This window comes from Jaculus jaculus, chromosome 1 (genome assembly GCF_020740685.1).
Source record: "Jaculus jaculus isolate mJacJac1 chromosome 1, mJacJac1.mat.Y.cur, whole genome shotgun sequence".
NCBI lineage: Eukaryota > Metazoa > Chordata > Mammalia > Rodentia > Dipodidae > Jaculus > Jaculus jaculus.
This window is the reverse complement of record NC_059102.1, coordinates 220,781,692-220,806,997: the sequence shown is the minus strand read 5'-3', so window position 1 is coordinate 220,806,997 and position 25,306 is coordinate 220,781,692. Positions and strand designations below refer to the sequence as shown.

Here is a 25,306-nt window from a genome sequence, read left to right as displayed (position 1 = left end):
CTGTTCCACTGATCTACATGTCTGTTTTTGTGCCAGTACCATGCTGTTTTTGTTACTATGGCTCTGTAGTATAGGTTAAAATCAGGTATGGTGATACCACCAGCCTCTTTTTTTTGTTGCTCAGTATTATTTTAGATATTCGAGGTATTTTGTGATTCCAAATGAATTTTTGGATTGTTTTTTCTATTTCCATGAAGAAAGCCTTTGGAATTTTGATAGGGATTGCATTAAATGTGTAGATTGCTTTAGGTAAGATTGCCATTTTCACAATATTGATTCTTCCAATCCAGGAACAAGGGATGTTTCTCCACTTTCTAGTGTCTTCTGCAATTTCTCACTTGAGTGTTTTAAAGTTCTCATTGTATAGATTCTTTACTTCCTTGGTTAGGTTTATTCCAAGGTATTTTATTTTTTTTGATGCAATTGTGAATGGGAGTGATTCTCTGATTTCATCCTCTGTGTGTTTGTTGTTAGCATATACGAAGGCTACTGATTTCTGTGTATTTATTTTGTATCCTGCTACATTGCTGTAGGTTTTGATCAGCTCTAACAGCTTGCTAGTAGAGTCTTTAGGGTCCTTTATGTATAGAATCATGTCATCTGCAAATAATGATAACTTGATTTCTTCCTTTCCAATTTGTATACATTTTATGTGTGTCTCTTGCCTTATTGCTATGGCTAAGACTTCCAAAACTATATTAAATAGAAGTGGGGACAGTGGACACCCTTGTCTTGTTCCTGATTTTAGTGGAAAAGCTTCCAGTTTTTCCCCATTTAGTAATATGTTGGCTGTAGGCTTCTCATAAATAGCCTTTATTATATTGAGGTATGTTCCTTCTATTCCCAGTCTCTGTAGGACTTTTATCATGAAGGGATGTTGGATTTTGTCAAATGCTTTCTCTGCGTCCAATGAGATGATCATGTGATTTTGATATAATGTATTACATTTATAGATTTGCGTATGTTGGACCATCCCTGCATCTCTTGGTTAAAGTCTACTTGGTCAGGGTGAATGATCTTTTTGATATACTCTTGTATTCTGTTTGCCAATATTTTGTTGAGAATTTTTGCATCTATGTTCATGAGTGAGATTGGTCTGTAATTTTCTTTTTTTGTTCTATCTTTGCCTGGTTTTGGTATCAGGGTGATGCTGGCTTCATAGAAGGAGTTTGGTAGAATTCCTTCTTTTTCTATTTCCTGGAAAAGCTTAAGAAGCAATGGTGTTAGCGCTTCCTTAAAGGTCTGGTAAAATTCAGCAGTGAATCCATCTGGGCCTGGGCTTTTTTTAGTTGGGAGATTATTGATAACTGTTCGGATCTCCATGTTTGTTATAGGTCTATTTAAGTGATTAATCTCATTTTGATTAAATTTAGGTAGGTCATATAAATCAAGGAAATCATCCATTTCTTTCAGATTCTCATACTTTGTGGAGTATATGCTTTTATAGTATGTCCCTATGGTTTTTTGAATTTTTCTGGAATCTGTTGTGATGTTACCTTTTTCATCTCTGATTTTATTAATTTGTGTCTCTGCTTTCTTTCTTTTGGTCAGATTTGCTAAGGGTTTATCAATCTTGTTTATCCTCTCAAAGAACCAACTCTTTGTTTTATTAATTCTTTGGATTGTCTTTTTTTTTGCTTCTATTTCATTAATTTCTGCCCTTTATTAATTTCTTCACATCTACTGATTATTGGTTTGTCTTGTTCTTCTTTTTCCAAGGCTTTAAGGTGAAGTATTAGGTTGTTTACTTGTGACCTTTCTAATTTCTTTTTTTTTTTTTTTTTTAGAGAAATTGGTCAAGCTTCGATATTTTTTTTTATAATTTTTATTTATTTATTTATTTGAGAGCAACAGACACAGAGAGAAAGACAGATAGAGGGAGAGAGAGAGAATGGGCGCGCCAGGGCTTCCAGCCTCTGCAAACGAACTCCAGACGCGTGCGCCCCTTTGTGCATCTGGCTAACGTGGGACCTGGGGAACCGAGCCTCGAACTGGGGTCCTTAGGCTTCACAGGCAAGCACTTACCCGCTAAGCCATCTCTCCAGCCCTCTAATTTCTTAATATAGGCACTTAAAGCCATAAATTTACCTCTTAGGACTGCCTTTATTGTGTCCTAAAGGTTTTGATATGTTGTGTTCTAATTATTTGATTCTATGAATATTTTAAAATTTCCTTCTTGATTTCATTAACCCACTTATCATTCAGCAATTTATTGTTTAGGTTCCATGATTTTTGTTTTGTTTTGTTTTGAGGTAGGCTCTCACTCTGGCCCAAGCCAAAGTCCCTAAGTATGTGTGTTGCTCCACATCCTTAATCCTGTCAACTAGTAGCTTGAGATTGCTGGTCTGAAATGGGTTTCAAGTCAGCGTAAGGCCGAGTCAGACCCTACCCCCTATAATAACAGAAGAAAAAGACAAAGGCCCTATAAATCAGGAAACATCAAAGGCAATAATAGTCAATAACAAAATACAGTTTATTTGAGAATAGTAAAGCCAACTAAGAATATATCATTCAAATGTAATATATAACTTTTCTTTGTTTCATTTATTTGAGAGAGAGAGAGAGAAAGACACATATATAGAAAGAGGGAAAAAGAGAGAGAGAATGGGTCTGCCAGGGCTTCCAGCCACTATAAATGAATTCCAGATGCATGTGGCCACCTTCTGCATCTGGCCCTAGGGAATTTAACTTTTGGTTTTGCAGGCAAATGCCTTAACCATGAAGCCATCTCTCCAGCCCATACATAACCTTTTTTGACATGGGAAGATAGATTAGCACTTCTAGTGCAGATCTGTGTATCTGACTTTGTATAAGTAGGCCCTGTTACCTTTTAGGATGGCTTCTGGTCTCACCAATGCTGAGTGCCCACCTTGGTCCTTCTAGGTGTGGACTCTGTTAGTAACTGGATCTGGTGTTCTGACTGACTATGCTGGATTCTTGGTGGCCAGGGATAAATGACTTCTCCAGAGGCTCACAGCCTTGATGGTTGGGACACGGGACGTGGTGCAGGGTACCTGGAGTTGTACTGGAACTGCTCAGCTGGACTCATTTGTGTTCTTCAGTAGCTGCTCAGCTGGTCCCTGCTGATTTCCCCTTAATGTTTCTTGACTTTGGGAGAAGGCTAATGGGAGTGGAAAACCCCTTCATCTGGTTGCTCCTGCAGTTCTGCATTGTCCAGCAATGTGGGCAGGCGGGCACACTGACCAGGGCCGCTGGCTGTTTCCCTCCTTTCTGGAAGATCTTGGTCTCTCCTGCTTCTCTGTTGTAGATGATAATAACTTACACACCTTTACTTTTTGGTAGAAGAGTGTATATTGCTGTGTTTCTGCTTATTTCCCTCTATAGGCTGCTTTCGTGTGGCTACTATGTTACCATCTTACCTGAAAATCCCTCTCAATTTTTTTTGTTTTTCAAGGTAGGGTCCCATGCTAGCTTAGGCTGTCCTGGAATTCACTATGTAGTCTCAGGGTACCCTCAAACTCATGGTGATCCACCTACCTCTGCCTTTGGAATTAAAGGTGTGTACCACCATGCCCAGTTCCCTCTCTATTTTTTGTTTGTTTTTGTGTTTCTAGGTAGGGTTTCACTCTAGTCCAGGCTGACCTGGAATTCACTATGTAGTCTCACCTATGCCTTCCAAGTACTATGATTAAAGGGGTGAGCCACCAGAACTATCTGTTTTTGCTTTTGTTTACTGAGATAGTATCTAGCTATAGCCCAGGTTGACCTGGAATTCACTATGTCGTCTCAGGGTGGTCTCCAGCTCATGGTGATCCTCCTACCTCTGCCTCCCAAGTACTGGGATTAAAGGCATATGCCACCACGCCTAGTAAACTGGCTTGTTACTTTTATTAATTTTTTATTTTTCAAAATATTTTATTTTTTATTTGCCAGTGGGAGGGGGAGGGGAGAGAGAGAGAAAGAGAGGGGAAGAAAGAGTGAGAGAGAATGGGTGCAACCAGGGCCTCTAGCCACTGCAAATGAACTCCAAATGCATGCACCCCTTGTGCATCTGTATAATGTGAGTCCTGGGGAATTGAACCAAGGTCCTTTGGCTTTGCAGGCAAATGCCTTAACCACTAAGCCATATCTCCAGTCCATATTTATTTATTTTAATTTTTGTTTTTAGAGGTAGGGTCTTAATCTGGTCCCCGCTGTTTTTTAATTATTAAATTATTATATTTATTGAGAGAAGTAGAGCCAAGGAAAGCATCCACGTGGCTAGAGATCCCATGTGGAGGGCCTGGGGAAAAAGTGTGGAAAGAAAAAAGATGTTCTAGGAGCTCCTGTCATGTGGGGAGCTGGAAGGGATAAAGAACCCATGTGGAGAGTAAGGGCTTGGGTTGGGTCTGGGCTAGGGCCTAGGCAGAGCCCCTATTGGCTGAGCCTAGGCCTAGCCAGCCCAGTCCAGCAGAAGGAAAAACTCACCCACAGCTGGAAGTTCCCAAGTGATCAGAGCTAGACTGGCCTTTTTTTATGCAAGAGGTGTGTGTGTGTGAACTATAGACATGTGCGCCACCTTGTGCTCATGTGTGACCTTGTGTGCTTGCATCACCTTGTGTGTCTGGCTTATGTGGGACCTGGAGAGTTGAACATGTGTCCTTAGGTTTTGCAGACAAGCGCCTTAACCATTTAACCATCTCTCCAGGCCTGGGGGTTGGTCAATTCTTAAGTGTATCTAGTTTAAGGCTATGGAGATGAAAGTGCTGGGCAGGAATGCTTTTGGGAAAGCTCAGTTTGTATTAAAAAGTTTTAGCTGAAAAGTGAATGGATACTTTGAAGGTGGTTTGTCACAAGAGCCTGCCCCTGAAAACACCTGCCATGCTTAGTGGGTAAAAGCACTCAGGAAACTAGGTCTAGGTAGGCCCTGTCACCTGGAGCATGCCTAAGTACCTTGAATGTCTATAGTGACCATGGATGTGGTCAGGAGACCCAAGGGTGTTTCCCGAACAAATGCATATATAGCTGTTCGTGGGTATCATAAGGCCTAGGCTGGCCTGTGTAGTCCTGATCCTCCTGCCTCCATCTTCCAAGTGCTAGGATTACAAATGTGGTCTTTTTTCTTTTTTGGTTTTCAGGCAGGGTCTCCCTCTAGCCCAGGCTGACCTGGAGTTCACTATGTAGTCTCAGGGTGGCCTCGAACTCATGGCAATCCTCCTACCTCTGCCTCCCAAGTGCTGGGATTAAAGGCGTGCACCACCATGCCGGGCTATAATAAGCAAACTTTATAAAAACAAATTTTTCACTTTTTTGAAGCAGGACCTTTCACCCAGCCCAGGTTGTCCCCACACTCACTGTAATCTACCTATCTTAGTTTCCTGAATGCTGGGATTAAAGATTCGCCACTACACCAAGCCTAAAAGAGTTTTTATTTTTATTTTTATTTATTATTTTTGAGGTAGAGTTTCACTCTAGCTCAGACTACCTGGAACTCACTATGTAGTCTCAGGGTGACCTTGAACAGCAATCCTTCTATCTCTGCCTCCCCAGTGCTGGGATTAAAGGCATAGGCCATCATGCCCAGCTGTTTTTTGTTTGTTTGTTTTTTAGGGGTGGGTCTCCTCTAGCCCAGGCTGACCTGGAATTCACTACTTAGTCTCAGGGTGGCCCCCTACCTCTGCCTCCCAAATGCCCAGCATAAAATTGTTTTTTGAGACAGGCTCTTGCTTTGATCTAAAATTGCAATCCTCTCTTCCCTCAGCCTTCCCAGTGCTGAGATCCCAGGCCTGCACCACCATAATCAAATTATGTCTGTTTACTATTGCACATTTAGACAATATTGAAACAGCAGGGATTTCACTGTGACCTTTTCTCTGGGTAAACTGTATAGGTTGATGGCTTCACTCACCTCTACACCCTGATTTTGAGGCCAGATCTTACCTATGAAGTAAAAGTTGATGGTCAATCAGTTGAATCTGGAAGCATTGACTATGACTGGAATTTAACTTCTCTGAAGATGGAAAAGTCTTCTGTAGAGCCTGATGACTGGAACCAGGCAAAAGATGTCAAGGCCCAGGTATGTATGCTTCTTGAATTACTGGAGAATAGTTCATAAGTGTGTTATGGGATCTGGTGTCACACAAGTAAGACCATTTACTCACGGCATGTGAGGCCAGGTTTCACTGGGTAGAAAGAAAGAAAAAGAGGAAATCTGGTGTGCCAGGTCTGCATCCCAGAGTTCAGGATCTCAAGATGCAGCCCTAATCTGTTTGGAGTGTCAGCTTTCTTTTTTTTAAATTTTATTTATTTATTTACTTACTTGAGAGAGAAAAAGAGGCAGAGAGAGAGAAAGAGAATGGACATGACAAAGCTCCAGCCACTGCAAATGAACTTCAGATGCGTGCGTCCCCTTGTGCATCTGGCTTATATGGGTCCTGGAGAATCAAACCCTGATCCTTTGGCTTTGTAGGCAAACATCTTAACTGCTAAGCCATCTCTCCAGCCCCCAGGAGTGTCAGCTCTTATTGGAAATAACCACATGATGTTTAGAGTAGAAACAGGATTGGGAGTTAAACCACAAAGTTGCATACTGTTAAACATAGGGGGTGCTATTACAAGAAGTTACAGGTTGCATAGGTCACATAGATGGAATTTAGGCAAGAAACATTCTATGTTATATAATCACAAAGATATTTAGAAACAAAGAGATACAGGAATGTCATGGTACATTGCATTGAGGGATCATCCCATTCCTTAGGTAACAGTAAATATCTCCATTGCATAGAGGGATCACACCATTCCTTACACATTCCATTTTCCAAGGGCCTGGATATTGTACAACTTCTGTATTTATGGTAATGACCATAACAATTTCATAACATCACTGTTCTCCCTATTTTGGGATTTCTATGAAGATTTTTTTTTTTGGTTTTTCAAGGTAGGGTCTCACTCTAGATCAGGCTGACCTGGAATTCACTATGCAGTCTCAGGGTAGCCTTGAACCTCTGGTGATTCTCCTACCTCTGCCTCCTGAGTGCTGGGATTAAAGGTGTGCACCACCATGTCTGGCTTTTATTTATTTGTTAATTTTTTAAAATTTATTTTTATTTTTATTTATTTGAGAGGGACAAACAGAGAGAGAAAGAGGCAGATAGACAGAATGGATGTGCCAGGGCCTCCAGCCACTGCAAACAAACTCCAGACACATGCACTCCCTTGAGATCTGGCTAACGTGGGTCTTGGGGAATCAAGCCTCGAACTGGGGTCCTCAGGCTTCAAGGCTTCACAGGCAAGCACCTAACCACTAAGCCATCTCTCCAGCCCTGGCTTTTATTTTATTTTGGTTTTTTGAGTTAGGGTTTCAGTCTAGCCCAGGCTGACCTGGAACTCACTATGTAGTTTCAGGGCGGCCTTGAATTCATGGCGATCCTCCTACCTCTGCCTCCTGAGTGCTGGGATTAAAGGTGTGTGCCACCACCTGGCTTTTATTTTTAAGACAGGGTCTCATATAGCTCAGATTGGCCTCTAAGTCACTGTATAACCTGCAGTGGTCTTTAACTCCTACTCCTCTTGTTTCTATTTCATGAGTTCTGAGATTATAGGCATGTGCCACTATACCTGATTTTATAGAGTGCTGGAAATTGAACTCAGAGCCTTGTACATGCTACGCAAGTAGCAATTACTGATTTAGATCCCCTGCCTGAGTTTTATGATAACTTGATATGAAAACTTGGTTTTTTTCACCCATGTTTGTATGTATGTGCAGTACTAGGAAATGGAACATAGGGCCTAGTAAATGCTAAGAATGTTCTCTGCCACTGAGCTGCAATACTACCCTTAACTAGTGTGCTTTTAGGTCACATGACAGTGAGTCACCAATCTTTATTAATATATAAACCTTTATATAAATAAATTATATATATTTATATATAATCATAAATTTATATTGCTGGGTATGGTGGTATGTACCTTTAATCCCAGCACTCAGGAGGTACAGGTGGGTGGATCATAGTGAATTTGAGGCCACCCTTTGACTACATAGTGAATTCCAGGTCAGCCTGAGCTAGTGTGAGACCCTATCTCAAAAAATCAAAACTAGGGCTGGAGATATGGCTTAGCAATTAAGCGCTTGCCTGTGAAGCCTAAGGACCCCGGTTCGAGGCTCAATTCTCCAGGACCCACGTTAGTCAGATGCACAAGGGGGCACACGTGTCTGAAGTTCATTTGCAGTGGCCGGAGGCCCTGGCATGCCCATTCTGTCTCTCTCTATATCTGTCTCTTTCTCTGTCGCTTTCAAATAAATAAAAATAAACAAACAAAAAAATCAAAAATAAAATAGATTTATATTATATAAATTATATATATTTATTTGCAAGCAGAGAGAGATAGAAAAGGGAGAGCTGTGTATGGTGGCGCACGCTTTTCATCCCAGCACTTGGGAGGCAGAGGTAGGAGGATCGCTGTAAGTTCAAGGCTACCCTGAGACTACATAGTGAATTCCAGGTCAGCCTGGGCTAGTGCAAGATCCTACCTAGAAAAACCATTAAAAAATTTCACATTGAAAAATGAAACTTTGGGCTTCTATATATCACATTTTCCTTACACATTTTTGAAGGATTGGGAGAAGCATTTTCTGGATGCCAGTGCTAGCAAGCCAAGTGACTGGAATAGTGAGTTGGATGGGGACTGGCAGGCGCCCATGCTCCAGAAGCCACCATACCAGGTATGGGGTCTTCCCTTCATGACCCAGGACACCCTTGGGCAGGCCGGGTCCTCCTACCTTACCTGTGTGATCTGAACCTGCCTATGAGGTCTGCTTTTGCAGGATGGTCTGAAAGCAGAAGGCATCGATAAAGATGTGTGGCTCCACCAGAAGATGAAAAACACCAACTACCTGACACAGTACGACCTCTCTGAATTTGAGAATATTGGAGCTATTGGCCTGGAGCTTTGGCAGGTGACACAGCTTTAAATTTGTTTTAATAGCTCTGGCCTGGAATGTGCTATATAGCCCAGCCTGGCCTAGAACTCCAGGTACTCCTGATTTTCAGCTTCCTATAGATAGGATGAGCTAACTTCTCTTTTTTTGGTATGTGTATGCATGTTCATATGTATGTGGATGTATGTGTGCATGTGTGTGTGTGTGCGTGTGTGCGTGTGTATGCATGTGTGTGTAGGCCAGAGGTTGACATTGAGTGTTTTCCTCAATTGCTTTCAACCTTACTTTTTTTTCGAGGTGGGGTCTGTAGGTCAGGCTGACCTGGAATTCACTATGTAGTCTCAGGGTGGCCTTGAACTTAATAGTGATCTTCCTACCTCTGCCCCCAAGTACTGAGATTAAAGGCATGCACCACCGCACCTGGCTATTTTTTATTTATAATTTTCATTGGGAACTTTAATATATGACCATGGTGCAAATTGGTCATATTCCCATTAGGTTGTCCTCTCCCTGGCCCTCATCCCACTGAGGGCCCTCCACAGTGATGATACCAGTAATCACTGCCCTCCACTTTTGTTTGAGACAGGATCTCTCACTGAACCAGTCAGTCACAGATTCTGCTAGACTAGTGTGGTGGTTTGCTTCAGGTGTCCCTCATAAACTTATGTATTGCAGTGAGGTTCGCATTGCTGGTAGAAACCAAGAGCAGCTTGTGGGAAAAGAAGGTTTATTTTGGCTTACAGGCTCAAGAGGATGCTTCACAATGACAGGGAAAATGGATGGCATGAGCACACGATCAGAGGGTAGATAATAGCAACAGGAGAGTGTGCCAAACACTGGCATGGGGAAACTGGCTATAATACCCATAAGCCCACCCCTAACAATACACTGCCTCCAGAAGGCATTAATTCCAAAATTTCCATTAGCTGGGAACCTAGAATTCAGAACACTTAAGTTTATGGTGGACACCTAAATCAAACCACCACATTCTACCCTTGGCCCACATAAACTGATATCCATACATGATATAAAATACAATGCATTCAGTATGACTTTATGAGTCCCCATAATTTTTATCACTCCCAGTGATGTTCATACATCCTCATAGTCCAAGATCTTTTAACTGAGCCATCATACCAAAAAATCCCCCCAAAACCCATAATGGCACCTTCACATTACAAAAGATGGCATTAGGCATAGCAAAGAAATATTCAACCAATACAAGATTTCAAACAACCAGGGCAAATATCAAACTCTGTAGCTTCAAGTACAACAACTCTAGCCAGTGACAAATCTCCAAATCCGATAATTCTAACCAGTACCAAGTCTCTGGAATTCCAATTCCATCCCTCCAGCTAGGCTACTCACAGTCCTGGAAAAAACTTCAATTGGGCCCGGCAGCTTTCCTTAGTAGCCATCCCATGGTCCCAGCCTCTCCACTGGGTCTTCACTACAATCCAAAGTTCATACTCATGGCCCCAGGGGGTCTCCATGCAAGCAACCAGCAAACCTGCTTCACCCTGCCCATGGCCATTTCCAAAACACAAGACCATATTACACACTCAATGACCCTCTCTTTTCCTGCATTTCTTATACTCCACAATACCAGGTAGGGTGCCAATTTGTTAATCCAGGGGGAAATAAAGCAGACTTTGAAGAACAGGATACTCCTTGAGCACTCAGACCCCTTCAAAAGAGTCTACATTCCTGCTGTTGCCCCAGTGCAGGTCAGTTGGCCCAATCTCAAAGGTTGTAATTTCTCACTTGCAGCTGAACAATCAGCAGTTCACCCAAACATTTCATCTTTTTCTGTGCCATATCCCTCTGCTCACACCAATTCATTTCTATGCAAAGCAACCCTGTTCAACTTCTCAGGACACAGGCATAACAGCAAGCTTTTCACACAAACTGCCAGCCCAGTCCAAGCAAAGCTCTTTCTCACCCTCACAAGCCAAACCTCACAGTCCATAGTTCTTACTGCATTCAGGTCTTTCAGCTCTGACCAGATTAGTCCATCAAGCTGTACTTAGAGCACTGCACGGTGTCTCTTAGACCAAGGTTTCAAATCCTTCCACGTTCCTCTTGAAAATCAGCTCCAAAAGGCCAAAACCACACAGTCAGGTGTCTAGCAGCAATCCCACTTCTCAGTCCCAACTTTACTGTTGTAGTCAGGTTCACATTGCTGGTGGAAGTCACCAAACCAAGGGCAGCTTGTGGGGAAAAGAGGTTTATTTTGGCTTACAGGCTCAAGGGGATGCTCCACAATGTCAGGGACAACAACAGCATGAGCAGAAGGTGGACATCACCCCCTGACCAACATAAGGAGGACCATAGCAACAGGAGAGTATGCCAAACACTGGCATGCAGAAACTGGCTATAACACCCATAAGCCCACTACCAACAGTACACTGCCTCCAGCAGGCATCAATTCCCAAATCTCCATCAGCTGGGAACCTAGCATTCAGAACACCTAAGTTTATGGGGGACACCTGAATCAAACCACCACATTAGGTGTTCTGAATGCTAGGTTCCCAGCTGATGGAGATTTGTGAATTGATGCCTCCTGAAGGCAGTGTATCCTTGGGGACCGACTTATGGGTGTTATAGCCAGTTTCCTCTTGCCAGTGGTTGGAACACACTTCTGTTCTTGTTTTCTACCTGATGTTGGCCAGGAGGTTATGTCCACCCTTTGCTCATGCCATTGTTTTTCCCTGCCATCGTGGAGCTTCCCCTTGAGTCTGTGAGCCAAAACAAACCCTTTTTTTCCCACAAGCTGCTCTTGGTCAGGTGATTTCTGCCAGCAATGCGAACCTCACTGAAACAGTAAAGTTGGTACCTGATTGCAACAGTAAAGTGGTACCAGAGGAGTGGGGTTGCTGCTAGACACCTGACTGTGTGGCTTTGGCCTTTTGGAGCTGATTTTCAAGAAGAATGTGGAAGGATTTGAAACCTTGGCCTAAGAGATGCCTTGCAGTGCTCTAAGTGCAGCTTGATGGAATATTCTGGTCAGAGTTGAAAGACCTGAATGTAGTAAGAACTATGGACTGTGAGGTTTGGCTTATGAGGGTGAGAAAGAGCTCTGCTTGGAATGGGCTAGCAGTTTGTATGAGAGGCTTGCTTTTATGCCTGTGTCCTGAGACCTTGTGTAGAATTGTAGTGTGTAGAAACAGACTGGTGTATTCAGAGGGATATGGCACAGAAAGAAATCTTTGGGCCAAAACTGCTGCCTGTTCAGCTGCAATTGTACAAGAGATTACAACCATTGAAACTGGGTGTGGTGGCACACGCCTTTAATCCCAGCACTAGGGAGGCAGAGGTAGGAGGATCGCTGTGAGTTCGAGGCCACCCTGAGACTGCATTGTGAATTCCAGGCCATCCTGGGCCAGAGTGAAACCCTACCTCAAAAAACCAAAAAAGAAGACAGAGAGAGAGAGAGAGAGAGAGAGAGAGAGAGAGAGAGAGAGGGATTACAACCATTGAGATTGGGGACAACAAAAAAAAAATGCAGTCTTTTAAAGGGACCTGATGTTGGAGGAGTGTCTTATTCTTCAACGTCTGCTTTATTCCCACTTGGCTTAATAAACTAGCACCCGGCCTGGTATTAGGGTCATTGAATTTGCAACACGGTCTTGTGTTTTGGACATGGCTATGGGCAGTGTGAAGCAGGTTTGCTGGATGCCTGCATAGACACCCAATAGAACCGTAAGGATGAACTGTGGCCTGCAGTGGAGACCCAGTGGAGATTCTGGGACCATGAGATGGCTGCCAAGAAGAGCTTCCGGCCCCAGATGAAGTTTTCCAGGACTGTGAGTAGCCTAGCTGGAGGGGCAGAATTGGAACTCCAAAGACTTGTTGCTGGTTATAATTATCAGACTTGGAGATTTGTCACTGCCTAGAGTTGTTGGACTTGGATCTACAGAGTTTGATGTTTTCCCTGTTTAAATCTTGTATTGGTTGAATATTTCTTTGCTAAGTTCAGTGCCATCCTTTGCAGTATGAGTGTTTATTCTGTGCCATTATAGTTTTGGGGGGGATTTTTTGGTATTATGGCTCAGTTAAAAGACCTTGGACTATAGGGATGTTTGAACACCATTGGTATTGATAAAACAATGGAGACTATTAAAGTTGAACTGAACACATTGCATTTTACATCATAGATGGTTATCAGTTTATGGGGGCCAGAGGTGGAATGTGGTGGTTTGATTCAGGTGTCCCCCATAAACTTAGGTGTTCTGAATGCTAGGTTTCCAGCTGATGGAGATTTGGGAATTAATGCCTCCTGGAGGCAGTATATTGTTAGAAGTGGTCTTATGGGTATTATAGCCAATTTCCCCCTACCAGTGGTTGACATACTCTCCTGTTCCTATTGTCCACCTGATGTTGGCGAGGAGGTGATGTACACCCTTTGCTCATGCCATCATTTTCCCCCTGCCATCATGGAACTTCCTCTTGTGTCTGTAATCCAAAATAAACCCTTCCCCTCTCCCCCGACAAGCTGCTCTTGGTTGGGTGATTTCTGCCAGCAATGCAAACCTGACTGCAGCAACTAGCTAGCTTGTAGGCCACAAGGGTTCTCCCGTCCTTGCCTCCACAGCACTGGAATTACAGGATACACCATTGTGACTGGATTTTATGTGGTGCTAGGGATCCAAACTCAGGTCCTCATGTGTATATGACAATCACTTTACCAATTGAGCAATCTCTCCAGTCCCTGGCTATTTTAATAATGTGAACTTTATTTTTTGTTCAATTTTTATTTATTTATTTGAGAGCAACAGACACAGAGAGAAAGACAGATAGAGGGAGAGAGAGAGAATGGGTGTGCCAGGGCTTCCAGCCACTGCAAACGAACTCCAGATGCGTGCGCCCCCTTGTGCATCTGGCTAACGTGGGACCTGGGGAACCGAGCCTCGAACCGGGGTCCATAGGCTTCACAGGCGAGCGCTTAACCGCTAAGCCATCTCTCCAGCCCAATAATGTGAACTTTAATATAACTCCTTAATTAACCTTATTTTCACTTATTTGTATGTGCATGTGTGCCAAGGTTTCTTTTTTAATATTTTAGTTTAATTAATTTATTTACTTACTTATTTGAGAAAGAGATAATGGGTGTGCCAGGGTATCTAGCCACTTCAAATGAACTTTAGATGCATGTGCCACCTTGTGCATTTGGCTTATGTGGGTACTAAGGAATTGAACCTGGGTCCTTAGGCTTCACAGGCCTTAAATGCTAAACCATCTCTCCAGCCCTGAAGGGCTATTTTATTTTATTTATTGATTTCTTTTTCTGAGGTAGGGTCTTACTTTAGCTGAGGCTGATCTGGAATTCACTATGTAGTTTCAGGATAGCCTTGAAATCATGGTGATTTTCTTGCCTCTTCCTCCTCAGTGCTGAGATTAAAGGCATGTGCCACCACGCCTGGCTCTGAAGGTCTATTTTAAAAATATATTTCATTTCTATGTGCTCTCAGGTTGGCCTCAAACTCATGGTAATCATCCTACCTATGTCTTCTGAGAGTTAGATTAAAACTATGAGCCACCACACCTGTTTTTTGAGAACTTTTAAAGATTTTTTTTTATTTACTGAGTGCCTCCTGTTACTGCAAACTCCAGATGTATGCACCACTTCATACTGGGGAATTGACTGTCATGCTTTGTGAAACCAGTGCTTTTAGCCACACAGCCATGAGGCCCCCAGAAGATTTTATTTCTTTATTTGAGAGAGAAAAGAGAGAGAGAGAGAGAAAGTATGAGTGCACCAGGGCCTTGTGCCATTGCAAATAAACTCCAGATACATGTGCTATTTTCACCATCTGGCTTTTTGTGAGTACTGGGAATTGGACCTGGGCCATCAGGATTTGCTAGCAAGTGCCTTTGAACACTGAGCCATTTCTTGAGTCCCATGAAGATTTATTTTTTTATTTTAATTTAATTTTATTTACTTATTTGATAGAAAGAGGCAGAGAGAAAGAGAGAGTAAGAGAATGACGCACCGGGGCCTCTAGCCACTGCAAACAAACTCCAGAGGCATTAGCCCTCTTGTGCATCTGGCTTATGTGGGTCTTGGAGAATCAAACCAGGATCCTTTTGCTTTGCAGGCAAACACCTTAACTGCTAAGCCATCTCTCCAGCCCTGAAGACCTATTTTTATCCACAGGTGCGATCTGGAACTATCTTTGATAATTTCCTGATTACAGACAATGAAGAATATGCTGAAAAGTTTGGCAAGGCTACCTGGGGTGAAACTAAGGTATGTACAGACAGCCTCATTAACTTACTCTTTTCTTTCTTCTTTCCCCCACTCCCAGGTGGGCCTCACTCTAGCTCAGGCTGACCTTGAATTTACTATATAATCTCATGGTTAGGGTTACTTGAACTCATGGCGATCCTCCCACCTGTGCCTCCCAAGTGCTGGGATTAAAGGCCACCACAACCACCACCACACCCAGCTTCTTTTCTTTTTTAAAGTGTTTAAATTTTATTTAGGAGAGAAGGAAAGAAACAGATAGAGAGATAGAGAGAGAGAGGGAGGGAAGGAGAAAGAGAGAGAGTGAAGGGCGTGTCAGGACCTTCAGCCGCTGCAAATGAACTCCAGACACATGTGCTACCTTGTGCATCTGGCTTATGTGGGTACTAGAGAATTGTACCTGGGTCCTTTGAGTTTGCAGGCAAGCACCTTAACTGTTAAGCCATTTCTCTAGCCCTCTTTTTTCTTTTCTTTTCTTTTTAAATTTAAATTATTTATTCTCACTGATTACTAATCATCATACAGCAAATACAGTATTAAAATATATCATCCTCAGTAAATCTTCACTTATAAAATGTGATTGTTACAAGTAAAATAAAGCTTTTAGAATTTTCATTTAAAAATACAAATTTTGTAAATAACCATTTTTAGGATGAGAAAATTATTTCAGATACTGTCTTAAAATGCTATATAAAAAATCTTGGGCTGGAGAGATGGCTTAGCGGTTAAGCGCTTGCCTGTGAAGCCTAAGGACCCTGGTTCAAGGCTCGATTCCCCAGGTCCCACGTTAGCCAGATGCACAAGGGGGTGCATGCGTCTGGAGTTCGTTTGCAGAGGCTGGAAGCCTTGGCGTGCCCATTCTCTCTCTCTCCCTCTATCTGTCTTTCTCTCTGTGTCTGTCGCTCTCAAATAAATAAATAAAAATTAAAAAAAAAATCTTTACTCTGAAAAGTGTTAAGAAAAAAATACCTGACCCCTCTAGAACTACCACCACTTCTAGTTTCTTTTCCCTTCTGTATTTCTCAATCTCTTTCTTTCTCAGGCAAGGTCTCTGCCCAGGGTGAACATTGCCATCCTCCTACCTCAACCTCCTGAGTGCTGAAATTACAGGTTGAGCCATCACGCCTGGCCTAGTTCTAGTTCCTAACTTCTGTTTTGTACCATCAGCAAGAAAACAAGACACACAACTTAACACTGCAATTACCTGTCAAATAATTAGGTAGAATAAAAGTTGTATATTCATTAAATTGAACATATACATTTTTTCCTCAGGTAGGGTCTCGCTCTAGCCTAGGTTGACCTGGTATTCACTATGTCGTTACTTAGGCTGGCCTTGAACTCATAGCAATCCCCCTACCTCTGCCTCTCAAGTGCTGGAATTAAATGTGTGTGCCACCATGTCCAGCAAATGTAATCTATAAGTCTTTAAATATTATAAAACCATTTGAATCAAAAGTTTTCTTCTAGTCCTGGAGACCAATATTGATACCTTTTTCAATACCAAATAAAATTTAGTGTTTTGTGGTCTTAAAAATTTATAGAAGTTAATATATTTGAAGATGTGATGAAGCGGCTCCATCTTTCCATTTATTTATACGATCTGAAATCACAGTTCTACACAGTGGACTGTTTTCTCTCCATTAAATTATAGGGTGATGCACTCATCACAAAATATATGCTGACAAATTAGAAGAATTGGCTTCTGAAATTCAGCTTGACATATTGGACAAATATCATCCACAGCTGAACACTGTCTCTTGCTGGCAGCTACTCCATAACTTGGTTGGGTAAAAAATAGCTGCAAAACATGTCGGAAAGTTCTCAAATGTCCAAAAAAGTCCAATAGTTTTAGTATGAGGTAGAATGAAGCCAACAACATCTCAAGACTCCATCTAGTTACATGACCAAACTCTCCATAGCTTATAAGGTGTCGAAACCAAACTGGTATAGGAACAAAACTCCGGTAATACTGACATAATTCTTCTAAAAGCATGTGCCAGTAACCCTTTAATTTAAAAGGCATGATGAAAGCAGGCACCAATAAAATGAGGCATTTTAAACCCATGAAGAGGAATTTCAGAATGAAGTCTGTAATTCCAATACTCCAAAGTACTTCCCAGAAGCTCAAAGGACCCAATGTGGGATTTAAGAAAATTAAGCTGTAGTAAAGTGATTGAGAATGAAAAGTGTAATATAAAAGAACGGAAGATCCTGCTAAGAATACTAGTAGCCAGGCACACTGAATCTTTGAGGACCTTTCTCTTAGAAAAACCTGATTTACAATGCTTTTGTTTGCATACATAAAAGTTGTTAGCAGCCCAATTCCAAGAGAAATTCCTGTTATATGCTGCATAACAAGTTTGATACCCAGAATCAAAATGTAAGGAAGACTTTTCTGCAGCCACTTGAGGAGATGCCAAAATTCCGAGAATGAGCCTCTTGCATGTTCCCCATTCTCCAGGGTCAGATCATCAGGTGGCCTTTCTTCACCATAGGAGTGACTCCAGAACCGACTCTGTGCACACCCATGGGTACAGCTATGGGCACTTGACCTTTTATTTATAGAGCCTGGACTTCCAGGGTATTCTTTAAGGCATGGAGTTCATCTGAATATCAACATCTCCAGAGTAAAGACAAGAACTATCTCCAGCCAGTCTTGATGGGAGAGGACACTGGGAGGCAGAGGCAGCTTTACCACTTGCACATCCTGGAGAACTGTGCAGCTGGTTACAACTGGTTTGCATGGCCCTTCAATACTTTCTCTCAGATTTCTTTGCTTCAGATTCTCCTCTCATGACCGGGAACCCGAGGCCTCGGCGGCCACAGTGCAAACAGCTGCACATGCCGCCTGGAGCCGCTCACACCGAGCCATCTGCCTCGAATGCCAGTGGCCGCTCAGCCGCCTCTTTTTTCTTTTTATTGACAGCTTCCATAATTACAGAGAATAAACCATGATAATTCTCTCTCCCACTTTCCACCTCAAAAATACACCCTCCATCATATCCTTTCCTCTTCTCATTTAGTCTCTCTTTAATTTTGATGTCATCATCTTTTCCTCACATTAGGAGGGTCTTGTGTAGGTAGTGCCAGACACTGCAAGGTCATGGATATCTAGGCCATTTGGTGTCTGGGAGATTGCACTGTAAGAAGCCCTACCCTTCCTTTGGCTCTTACATTCTTTCCACCACCTCTTCCACAGTGGACTCTGAGTCTTGGAAGGTGTGGTAGAGATGTTTCCCTGCTGAAGACTCCTCTGTCACTTCTTCTCAGCATCATGGTGCCTTTTTAGTCTTCCCAGTGGTCACTGCCATCTGAAAAGGGGAGCTTCTCTAACCAGAAGTGAGAATAGCATTAATATATGGGTATGAACATTAAGAAGATCACTTACAGGGGGTTGAAGAGATACCAGAAACTTGCCTTTAAGGACTAACAACCCAAGTTAAATTTTCCTGTACCCACATAAAGTCAGATGCACAATGGTGCATGCATCTGGAGTTTGCAGTGGTTGGAGGCACTGAAGTGCCACATTCTCTGCTTCTCTCTCTCTCTCTCTCTCTCTCTCTCTCTCTCTCTCTCTCTCTCTCTCTCTCGCTGTCTGGGCTTGGAAATAAATAAAAAGAAAAGAGAAAAGTGCTTACAGGGAAAGTTAATGAGCATAATATATGCATTTAGCCAGAAAATAGCAGGCGTCACTCCTGCAGGGCTTACAACCTTCCCCATCGTAGGCTTATGCCTAGGCTTTCAGTACCAGGCATATATTCCCTCCTGTGGAGTGGGCCTCCAACCCAATTAGAGAGCAGTTGGTTTCCCCCATAATAGACATGCCACTGTTGTACCAGTTGACACATTTGGCCTGGCTGGCCAGTCTTAAGGCTTGCAGTGTCCACTGCTGTTTATCGCTTTTGATGACTTCTCTCTCCTGTAGGGCTGCACGCAGTGTACCTTTTTTCAGCTTTCTGTCAACTGGTCCACAGGGAAGAGGTTTTTTAGCTCAGCTCCACCTTGATTTCTCAATGACCTGCAGCCCAAGCATGTGGAGTTTTCAGCAATAGGGTCTTATCATCTTGTTCTTTTTGGAAACCAAAGAGCCTTGGCAATGGATTGTAATGTTTTGGGGGCATCAGGGACCTCCCTGGCCAACAACTCACTGGAAGATAGCCCATCCATGGCACTGAAATTTTTCTAGTAACAATCTTTTGGGTGTGTCATTATCTAAAAATGTAGGTTTCCATACAGCTTATCCATACTCTCTTAAATTATGATTAACCCTCCTCTCACCCTTCATTTACTCAATCCTTTCCCTTAACCTCACTTAGGCCATTCCACTCACAGGGATCTGTTCATGTACTTACAGAGATATATAATACCCTCATCTTAAGTCCTACCCTCTTCTCCTTCCCTTATAGCCCATTTCTAGCTTATTGGCCCTTGCTACCAATTTTACCTACAACTCATATACATCTAAATATTTCTAGTTAGACTCCACATATGAGAGTGAACATGCAGCATTTGGGGTTCTGGGTCTGAGTTATCTCACTTAGTATTATACTTTCCAGATCCATTCATTTCCCTGCAAATTTTATAATTTCATTTTTATTTACTGCTGAATAGAGTGTCATATGAATGTATGATATCTTCATTATCTATTCATTAGTTGAGAGACATCTAGGCTGGTTCCATTTCCTAGATACTATGAATAGAGCAGCAATAAACATGGTTGAGAAAGTATCTCTAAGGTAATGAGATGAGTCCTTAGGATATATGCCTAGGAGTGCTATAGCTGGGTCATATGATAGATCTATTTTTAGCTGTCTCAGGAACCTCCACACTGATTCCACAATGATGGTACCATATTGCAGGTTACTCTTTTTCTGCATCCTCATCAGAATTTATTGTCTTCTTTTCTCAGGTAAGGTCTTGCTGTAGCCCAAGCTGACCTGGAATTCACTCTGTATTCTCAGGATGGCCCCTCATTCACAGTGATCCTCCTACCTCTGCCTCTGGAGTACTGGATTAACGGCTTGCATCACCTCACCCGGCTTATCATTTATTTTCATGATGGTAGCCGTTCTGACTGCAGTGAGATGGAATCTCAAAGTAGTTTACTTTGCATTTTCCTGATGGCTAAGGATATAGAACTTTTTTATTTTATTTTATTTTTGTTTGTTTGTTTTGTTTTTTCAAGGTAGGAACTCACTCTAGCCTAGGCTGACCTAGAATTCACTCACAGCGATCCTCCTCTGCCTTCCAAGTGCTTTGATTAAAGGCATGCACCATCATGTCTGGCTTGTATTTCTTATTTTGAGAATTCTCTGTTTAGTTCCATAGTTCATTGTTGTTGATGATGATGATGATGATGATGATTTTTCATGATAGAGTCTTTCTTTTGCCCAGGCTGACCTGGAATTCACTCTGTATTCTTGGGCTGGCCTCAAACTCACAGCGATCCTCCTATCTCTACCTCTGGAGTGCTGGAATTAAAGGTGTGTGCCACCATGCCAGCTTCATAGCCCATTTCTTTCTTTCTTTCTTTCTTTCTTTCTTTCTTTCTTTCTTTCTTTCTTTCTTTCTTTCTTTTTTCTTTTCATTTTTTTTTATTAACAACTTCCATGATTGTAAAAAATATCCCATGGTAATGCCCTCCCTCCCACTTTCCCCTTTGAAACTCCATCCTCCATCATACCCCCTCCCCATCTCAATCAGTCTCTCTTAATTTTGATGTCATGATCTTTTCCTCCTCTTATGATGGTCTTATGCAGGTAGTGTCAGGCACTGTGAGATCATGGATATCTAGCCCATTTTGTGTATGGAGGGAGCATGTTGTATGGAGTCCTGCCCTTCCTTTGACTCTTACATTTTTTCCACCACCTCTTCCACATTAGATCCTGAGCCTTGGAAGGTGTGATAGAGATATTGCAGTACTGAGCACCGCAGTCATTTCTTTCCATAACCATGATACCTCCTGAGTTGTCCCAAGGTCACTGTCATCTGAAAAGAGAAGATTCTCAACCAAAAGTGAGAGTATCATTAATATAAGGGTATGAACATTAAGAGAAGTGCTTACTGGGCAGTTTGATAAGCACAGTATATACATTTAGCCAGACAGCAGCAGATGTTACACCCCTAGGGCTCATGACTACCCCTGTTTTAAGTTTTCAGTATCAGGGATGTATTCCATTCCCATGGAGCAGGCCTCCAGTCCAATTAGAGGGCAGTTGGTTTCCACCATGACAGATGTGCCACTATTGCACCCATTGGCTCATTTGGCCTAGCTGACCAAATATAAGGCTTGCAGTGTCCACTGTTGAGTATCTTCACTGGTGTTTTCTCTTTCTCCCATTGAACTGCATGCAGAATGGCTTCTTCCAGCTTTCTGTCAGCTGGTCTACATGGAGGAGGTTATCAGCTCAGTTCCAGCAGGATTTCTTAGTGGCCTTGCAGCCCAAGTATTCAACAGTAGGGTCTTACAATCTATTCCTGGTGGGAAACAAAGGGCCTCATTATAGCCCATTTTTTAATTGGGTTATTTGATTTAATTTTTTTGAGTTATTTGTATATCCTGGATATTAATCCTCTGTCAGATATGTAGCTGATTTTCTCCCATTCTGTAGGTTGTCTGTTTGCTCTGTTTACAGTGTCTTTTGCTGTACAAAAGTTTTGTAATTACACAAGGTCTCAATGGTTGATTAATGGTTTTACAGAAAATTGTTGCTTATGCCAATATGTTGAAGTGTTTCTGCTACCTTTTCTTTTCAGCAATTTCATAGTTTCAGGTCTTATAATAAGGTCTTTGATCCATTGGGACTTAATTTTTGTGCATAGAGATAGATAAAGATCTATTTTCATCCTTATACATATCGTTTCCCCAGACCCATTTGTTAAAAGAGGCTGTCAGATGGCTATAGATGCCACATGGGTCCTCTATTCTGTTCCATTGATCTATGTGTCTATTTCTGTGCCAGTACCATGCTGTTTTTGTTACTGTGGCTCTGTAGGTGGTGATACTGCCAGCCTTATTTTTGTTGCTCCAAATTGTTTTGGCTATTCAAGGTGGTTTTTTTTTTTTTTGGTGCTTCCAAATTGATTTTGGATTTTTTTTTTTTCTATTTCAGTGAAGAATGCCATTGGGTTTTTTATTTTGTTTTTGTTTTTCAAGGTAGGTTTCACTCTAGCCAAGGCTAACCTAGAAATCACTATGTGTTCTTGGGGTGGCCTTGAACTCACAGCAATCCTCCTACCTTGGCTTTCCAAGTGCTGGGATTAGAGGCGTGTGCCACCATGCCTGGCTTCACCATTGGAATTTTGATGGGGATTATACTATATGTGTAGAATGCTTTAGGTAAGATTGACATTTTCACAATATTAATTCTTCCAGTCCAAAAACATGGGATGTCTTTCATTTCCTAGTGTATTCTGTAATTTCTCTCTTTCTTCACTTTTTTGGTTAAGTGGTTTCTTCCAGTGTACTTTATTTTATTTAAGTTTTACTTATGTATTTATTTGAGAGAGTAAGAGAGGGAAAGAGACAGACAGACAGACAGAAAGACAGAGAGAGAGAGAGAGAGAATGGGCACAGCAGGGCCTCTTCCTACTGTAAATGAATGCCCCACACATGCGCCACATTGTGCATCTCGCTAACGTGGGTCCTGGGGAATCTAACCTGGTCCTTTGGCTTTGTAGACAAACAGCTTAACCACTAAGCCATCTCTCCAGGCGCGCGCGCGCGCGCGCGCACACACACACACACACACACACACACACACATTATATTTGGAGATAACTGTGAATGGGAACATTTCCCTAATTTCATCCTTGGCATGTTTGTTGTTAGTTATAGGAAGGCTACTTTTATTCCTTTTCTCTTCTTTCCCTTTTCTTTATTACTTCCTCCCTTTCAATATTATTTATTTTGAGAGAGAGAGGGAAAGAAAGAGGCAGATAGAGAATGGGCATGTCAGGGTCTCCAGCCACTGCAAATGAACTCCAGAAACATGTGCCACCTTGTGCATCTAGCTTTATGTGGGTACTAGGTAGGTACTGGGGGATCAAACCTGGGTCCATAGGCTTCTCAGGCAAGCACCCTTACTGCTGAGTCATCTCTCCAGCCAGACAGCCTGGCTGCCTGGCTGCCTGCCTGCCTGCCTCCCTCCCTCCCTCCCTCCCTCCCTCCCTCCCTCCCTCCCTCCTTCCTTCCTTCCTTCCTTCCTTCCGGGTTTTCTATAGCCCAGGCTGGCTGCAAATTCTCTATGTTGCTGAGTCTGCCCATGAACTCCTAATCCTCCAATTCTATCCCTTGAGTGCTGGGATTATAGGTATGCACCACTATACCTAGTTAAAGTTAACATTAAAGTTAACTTTTTTTTCTCTCTCTCTCTCTCACTCTTTTTTTTTTTTTTTTTTTTTCGTTTTTAGAGGTAGAGGCTCACTCTGGTCCAAGCTGACCTGGAATTAACTATGTAGTCTCAGGGTGGCCTCAAACTCATGGTGATCCTCCTACCTCTGCCTCCCTAGTGCTGGGTTTAAAGGCATGCGCCACTACACCCGGCTCTTTTTTGGTTTTTTGAGGTAGGGTTTTGCTCTAGGCCAGGCTGACCTAAAGTCACTTTGTAGTGTCAGGGGGGCCTTTAACTCATGGTAATCCTCCTACCTCTGCCTCCCAGGTACTGGGATTAAGGGCATTCACCATGATGCCTGGCTTCAAATAACTTTGATCTTTCTTTTTCATATCTTATTTATTTATTTAATTGAGAGAGCAAGAAAGAGAGAGAATGGGCATGCCATGGTTTCTAGCCTTGCAAACAAACTCCAGACACATGTGCTACCTTGTGTATCTGGCTTTATGTGGGTACTAGGAAATTGAACCTGGGTCCTTGGGATTTATAGGCAAGTGCCTTAAGTGCTAAACTATCAATCCAGTCCTTAATCTTTCATTTACTTTTCTAAATTTCATCCTGAAGTCTAACCCATTAGGAGACTTGATGAATTCTTACTATTGAACATCCCACTCGCTCAAAATATAGCAGCTTGCCTGTGCCATTCAAGCCTCCATACTCCCTTTGGCAGTCAGCACTCATCCTAAAAAGCAATTACTACTTTATCCCCATAGACTTATTTCATTTTTACATTAAAATGAATTCTTTACTAATATAACTGAATTTTAAGTACTGAGAAGAAAACAGAGAAAGGGAAATGGCACCAGGCATATGACACCCCCAGTCCTCAGCCCATACACACCACACACAGCTTTCTGTATCCAGACACTGGTGTGGCAGGTATGCTCCTGCTGGGGAGATGGAGGTTGGCAGCTATCCAGCCCAGTAGGATAGAAGGATTCAGACCACCTCTCAAGAGCTTTGCAGCCCAAGTATGTGGGATCTTCAGCCATAGGGTCTTACCATCTATTCCTGGTGGGAAACCGAGGGCCTGGGCAGTGGCCTGTAATGTTTTCGGGGCATCAGGGACCACCCTTGCCAATAACTCACTGGAATGCATCCCATCCCTGACACTGAAAATTTTCTAGTAACAATCTATGGCTCCTGAGTGTTCCATTGTCCAAAAAAGTAGGATTCCATATGATTTATTTATATCATCTTAGATTTTGATTAGCCCTCCCTTCACCTTTTCCTTACTCAATCTCTTCCCTTGACCTCACTTAGGCCTTTTCACCCCCATTAATCTGTTCTTCTAATTACATATGTACAATACCATCCTATTAAGTCCTCTCTCCCTCCCTTTCTATTCCCTTTATATCTCCTTTCTAGCTTATTGGCTTCTGCTACTGAGTTTTATTCCTATTCCAATAGAAGTCCAATCATTTGTAGCTATGATCCATATATGAGAGAGAACATGTGATGTTTGGCTTCCTGGGCCTTGGTTACCTGCCTTAGTATAATCCTTTCCACATCCATCTATTTTCCTGCAAATTTCATAACTTCATTTTTCTTTACTGCTGAGTAGAACTCCGTCACATCTTCATTATCCACTTATCAGCTGAGGGACATCTAGGCTGGTTCCATTTCCTAGCTATTGAGAATAGAGCAGCAATAAACCTGGTTGAGCAAGTATCTCTAAGGTAGTGAGACAAGTCCTTAGAATATATGCCTAGGAGTGGTATAGCTGGGCCATATGGTAGATCTATTTTTATCTGTCTCAAGAATCTCCACCCTGATTTCTATGATGGC

At 42.3% G+C, this 25,306-nt stretch overlaps 1 protein-coding gene and 1 pseudogene across 2 annotated transcripts in view; one reads left to right on the top strand and one right to left on the bottom strand.

Annotated features, from left to right (window-relative positions):
• The window catches only part of Calr3 (calreticulin 3), a 74,473-nt gene that overhangs the window by 42,783 nt on the left and 6,384 nt on the right, over positions 1 to 25,306 (top strand). For both annotated transcript variants that reach the window (XM_045159063.1, XM_045159056.1), the window contains 4 exons: positions 5,831 to 6,016; positions 8,555 to 8,662; positions 8,765 to 8,896; positions 15,036 to 15,128. In XM_045159063.1, coding sequence (XP_045014998.1) covers positions 5,831 to 6,016; positions 8,555 to 8,662; positions 8,765 to 8,896; positions 15,036 to 15,128 — 519 coding nt within the window. The remainder of the gene's footprint in view (positions 1 to 5,830; positions 6,017 to 8,554; positions 8,663 to 8,764; positions 8,897 to 15,035; positions 15,129 to 25,306) is intronic.
• LOC105944604 lies at positions 16,648 to 17,884 on the bottom strand (annotated as a pseudogene).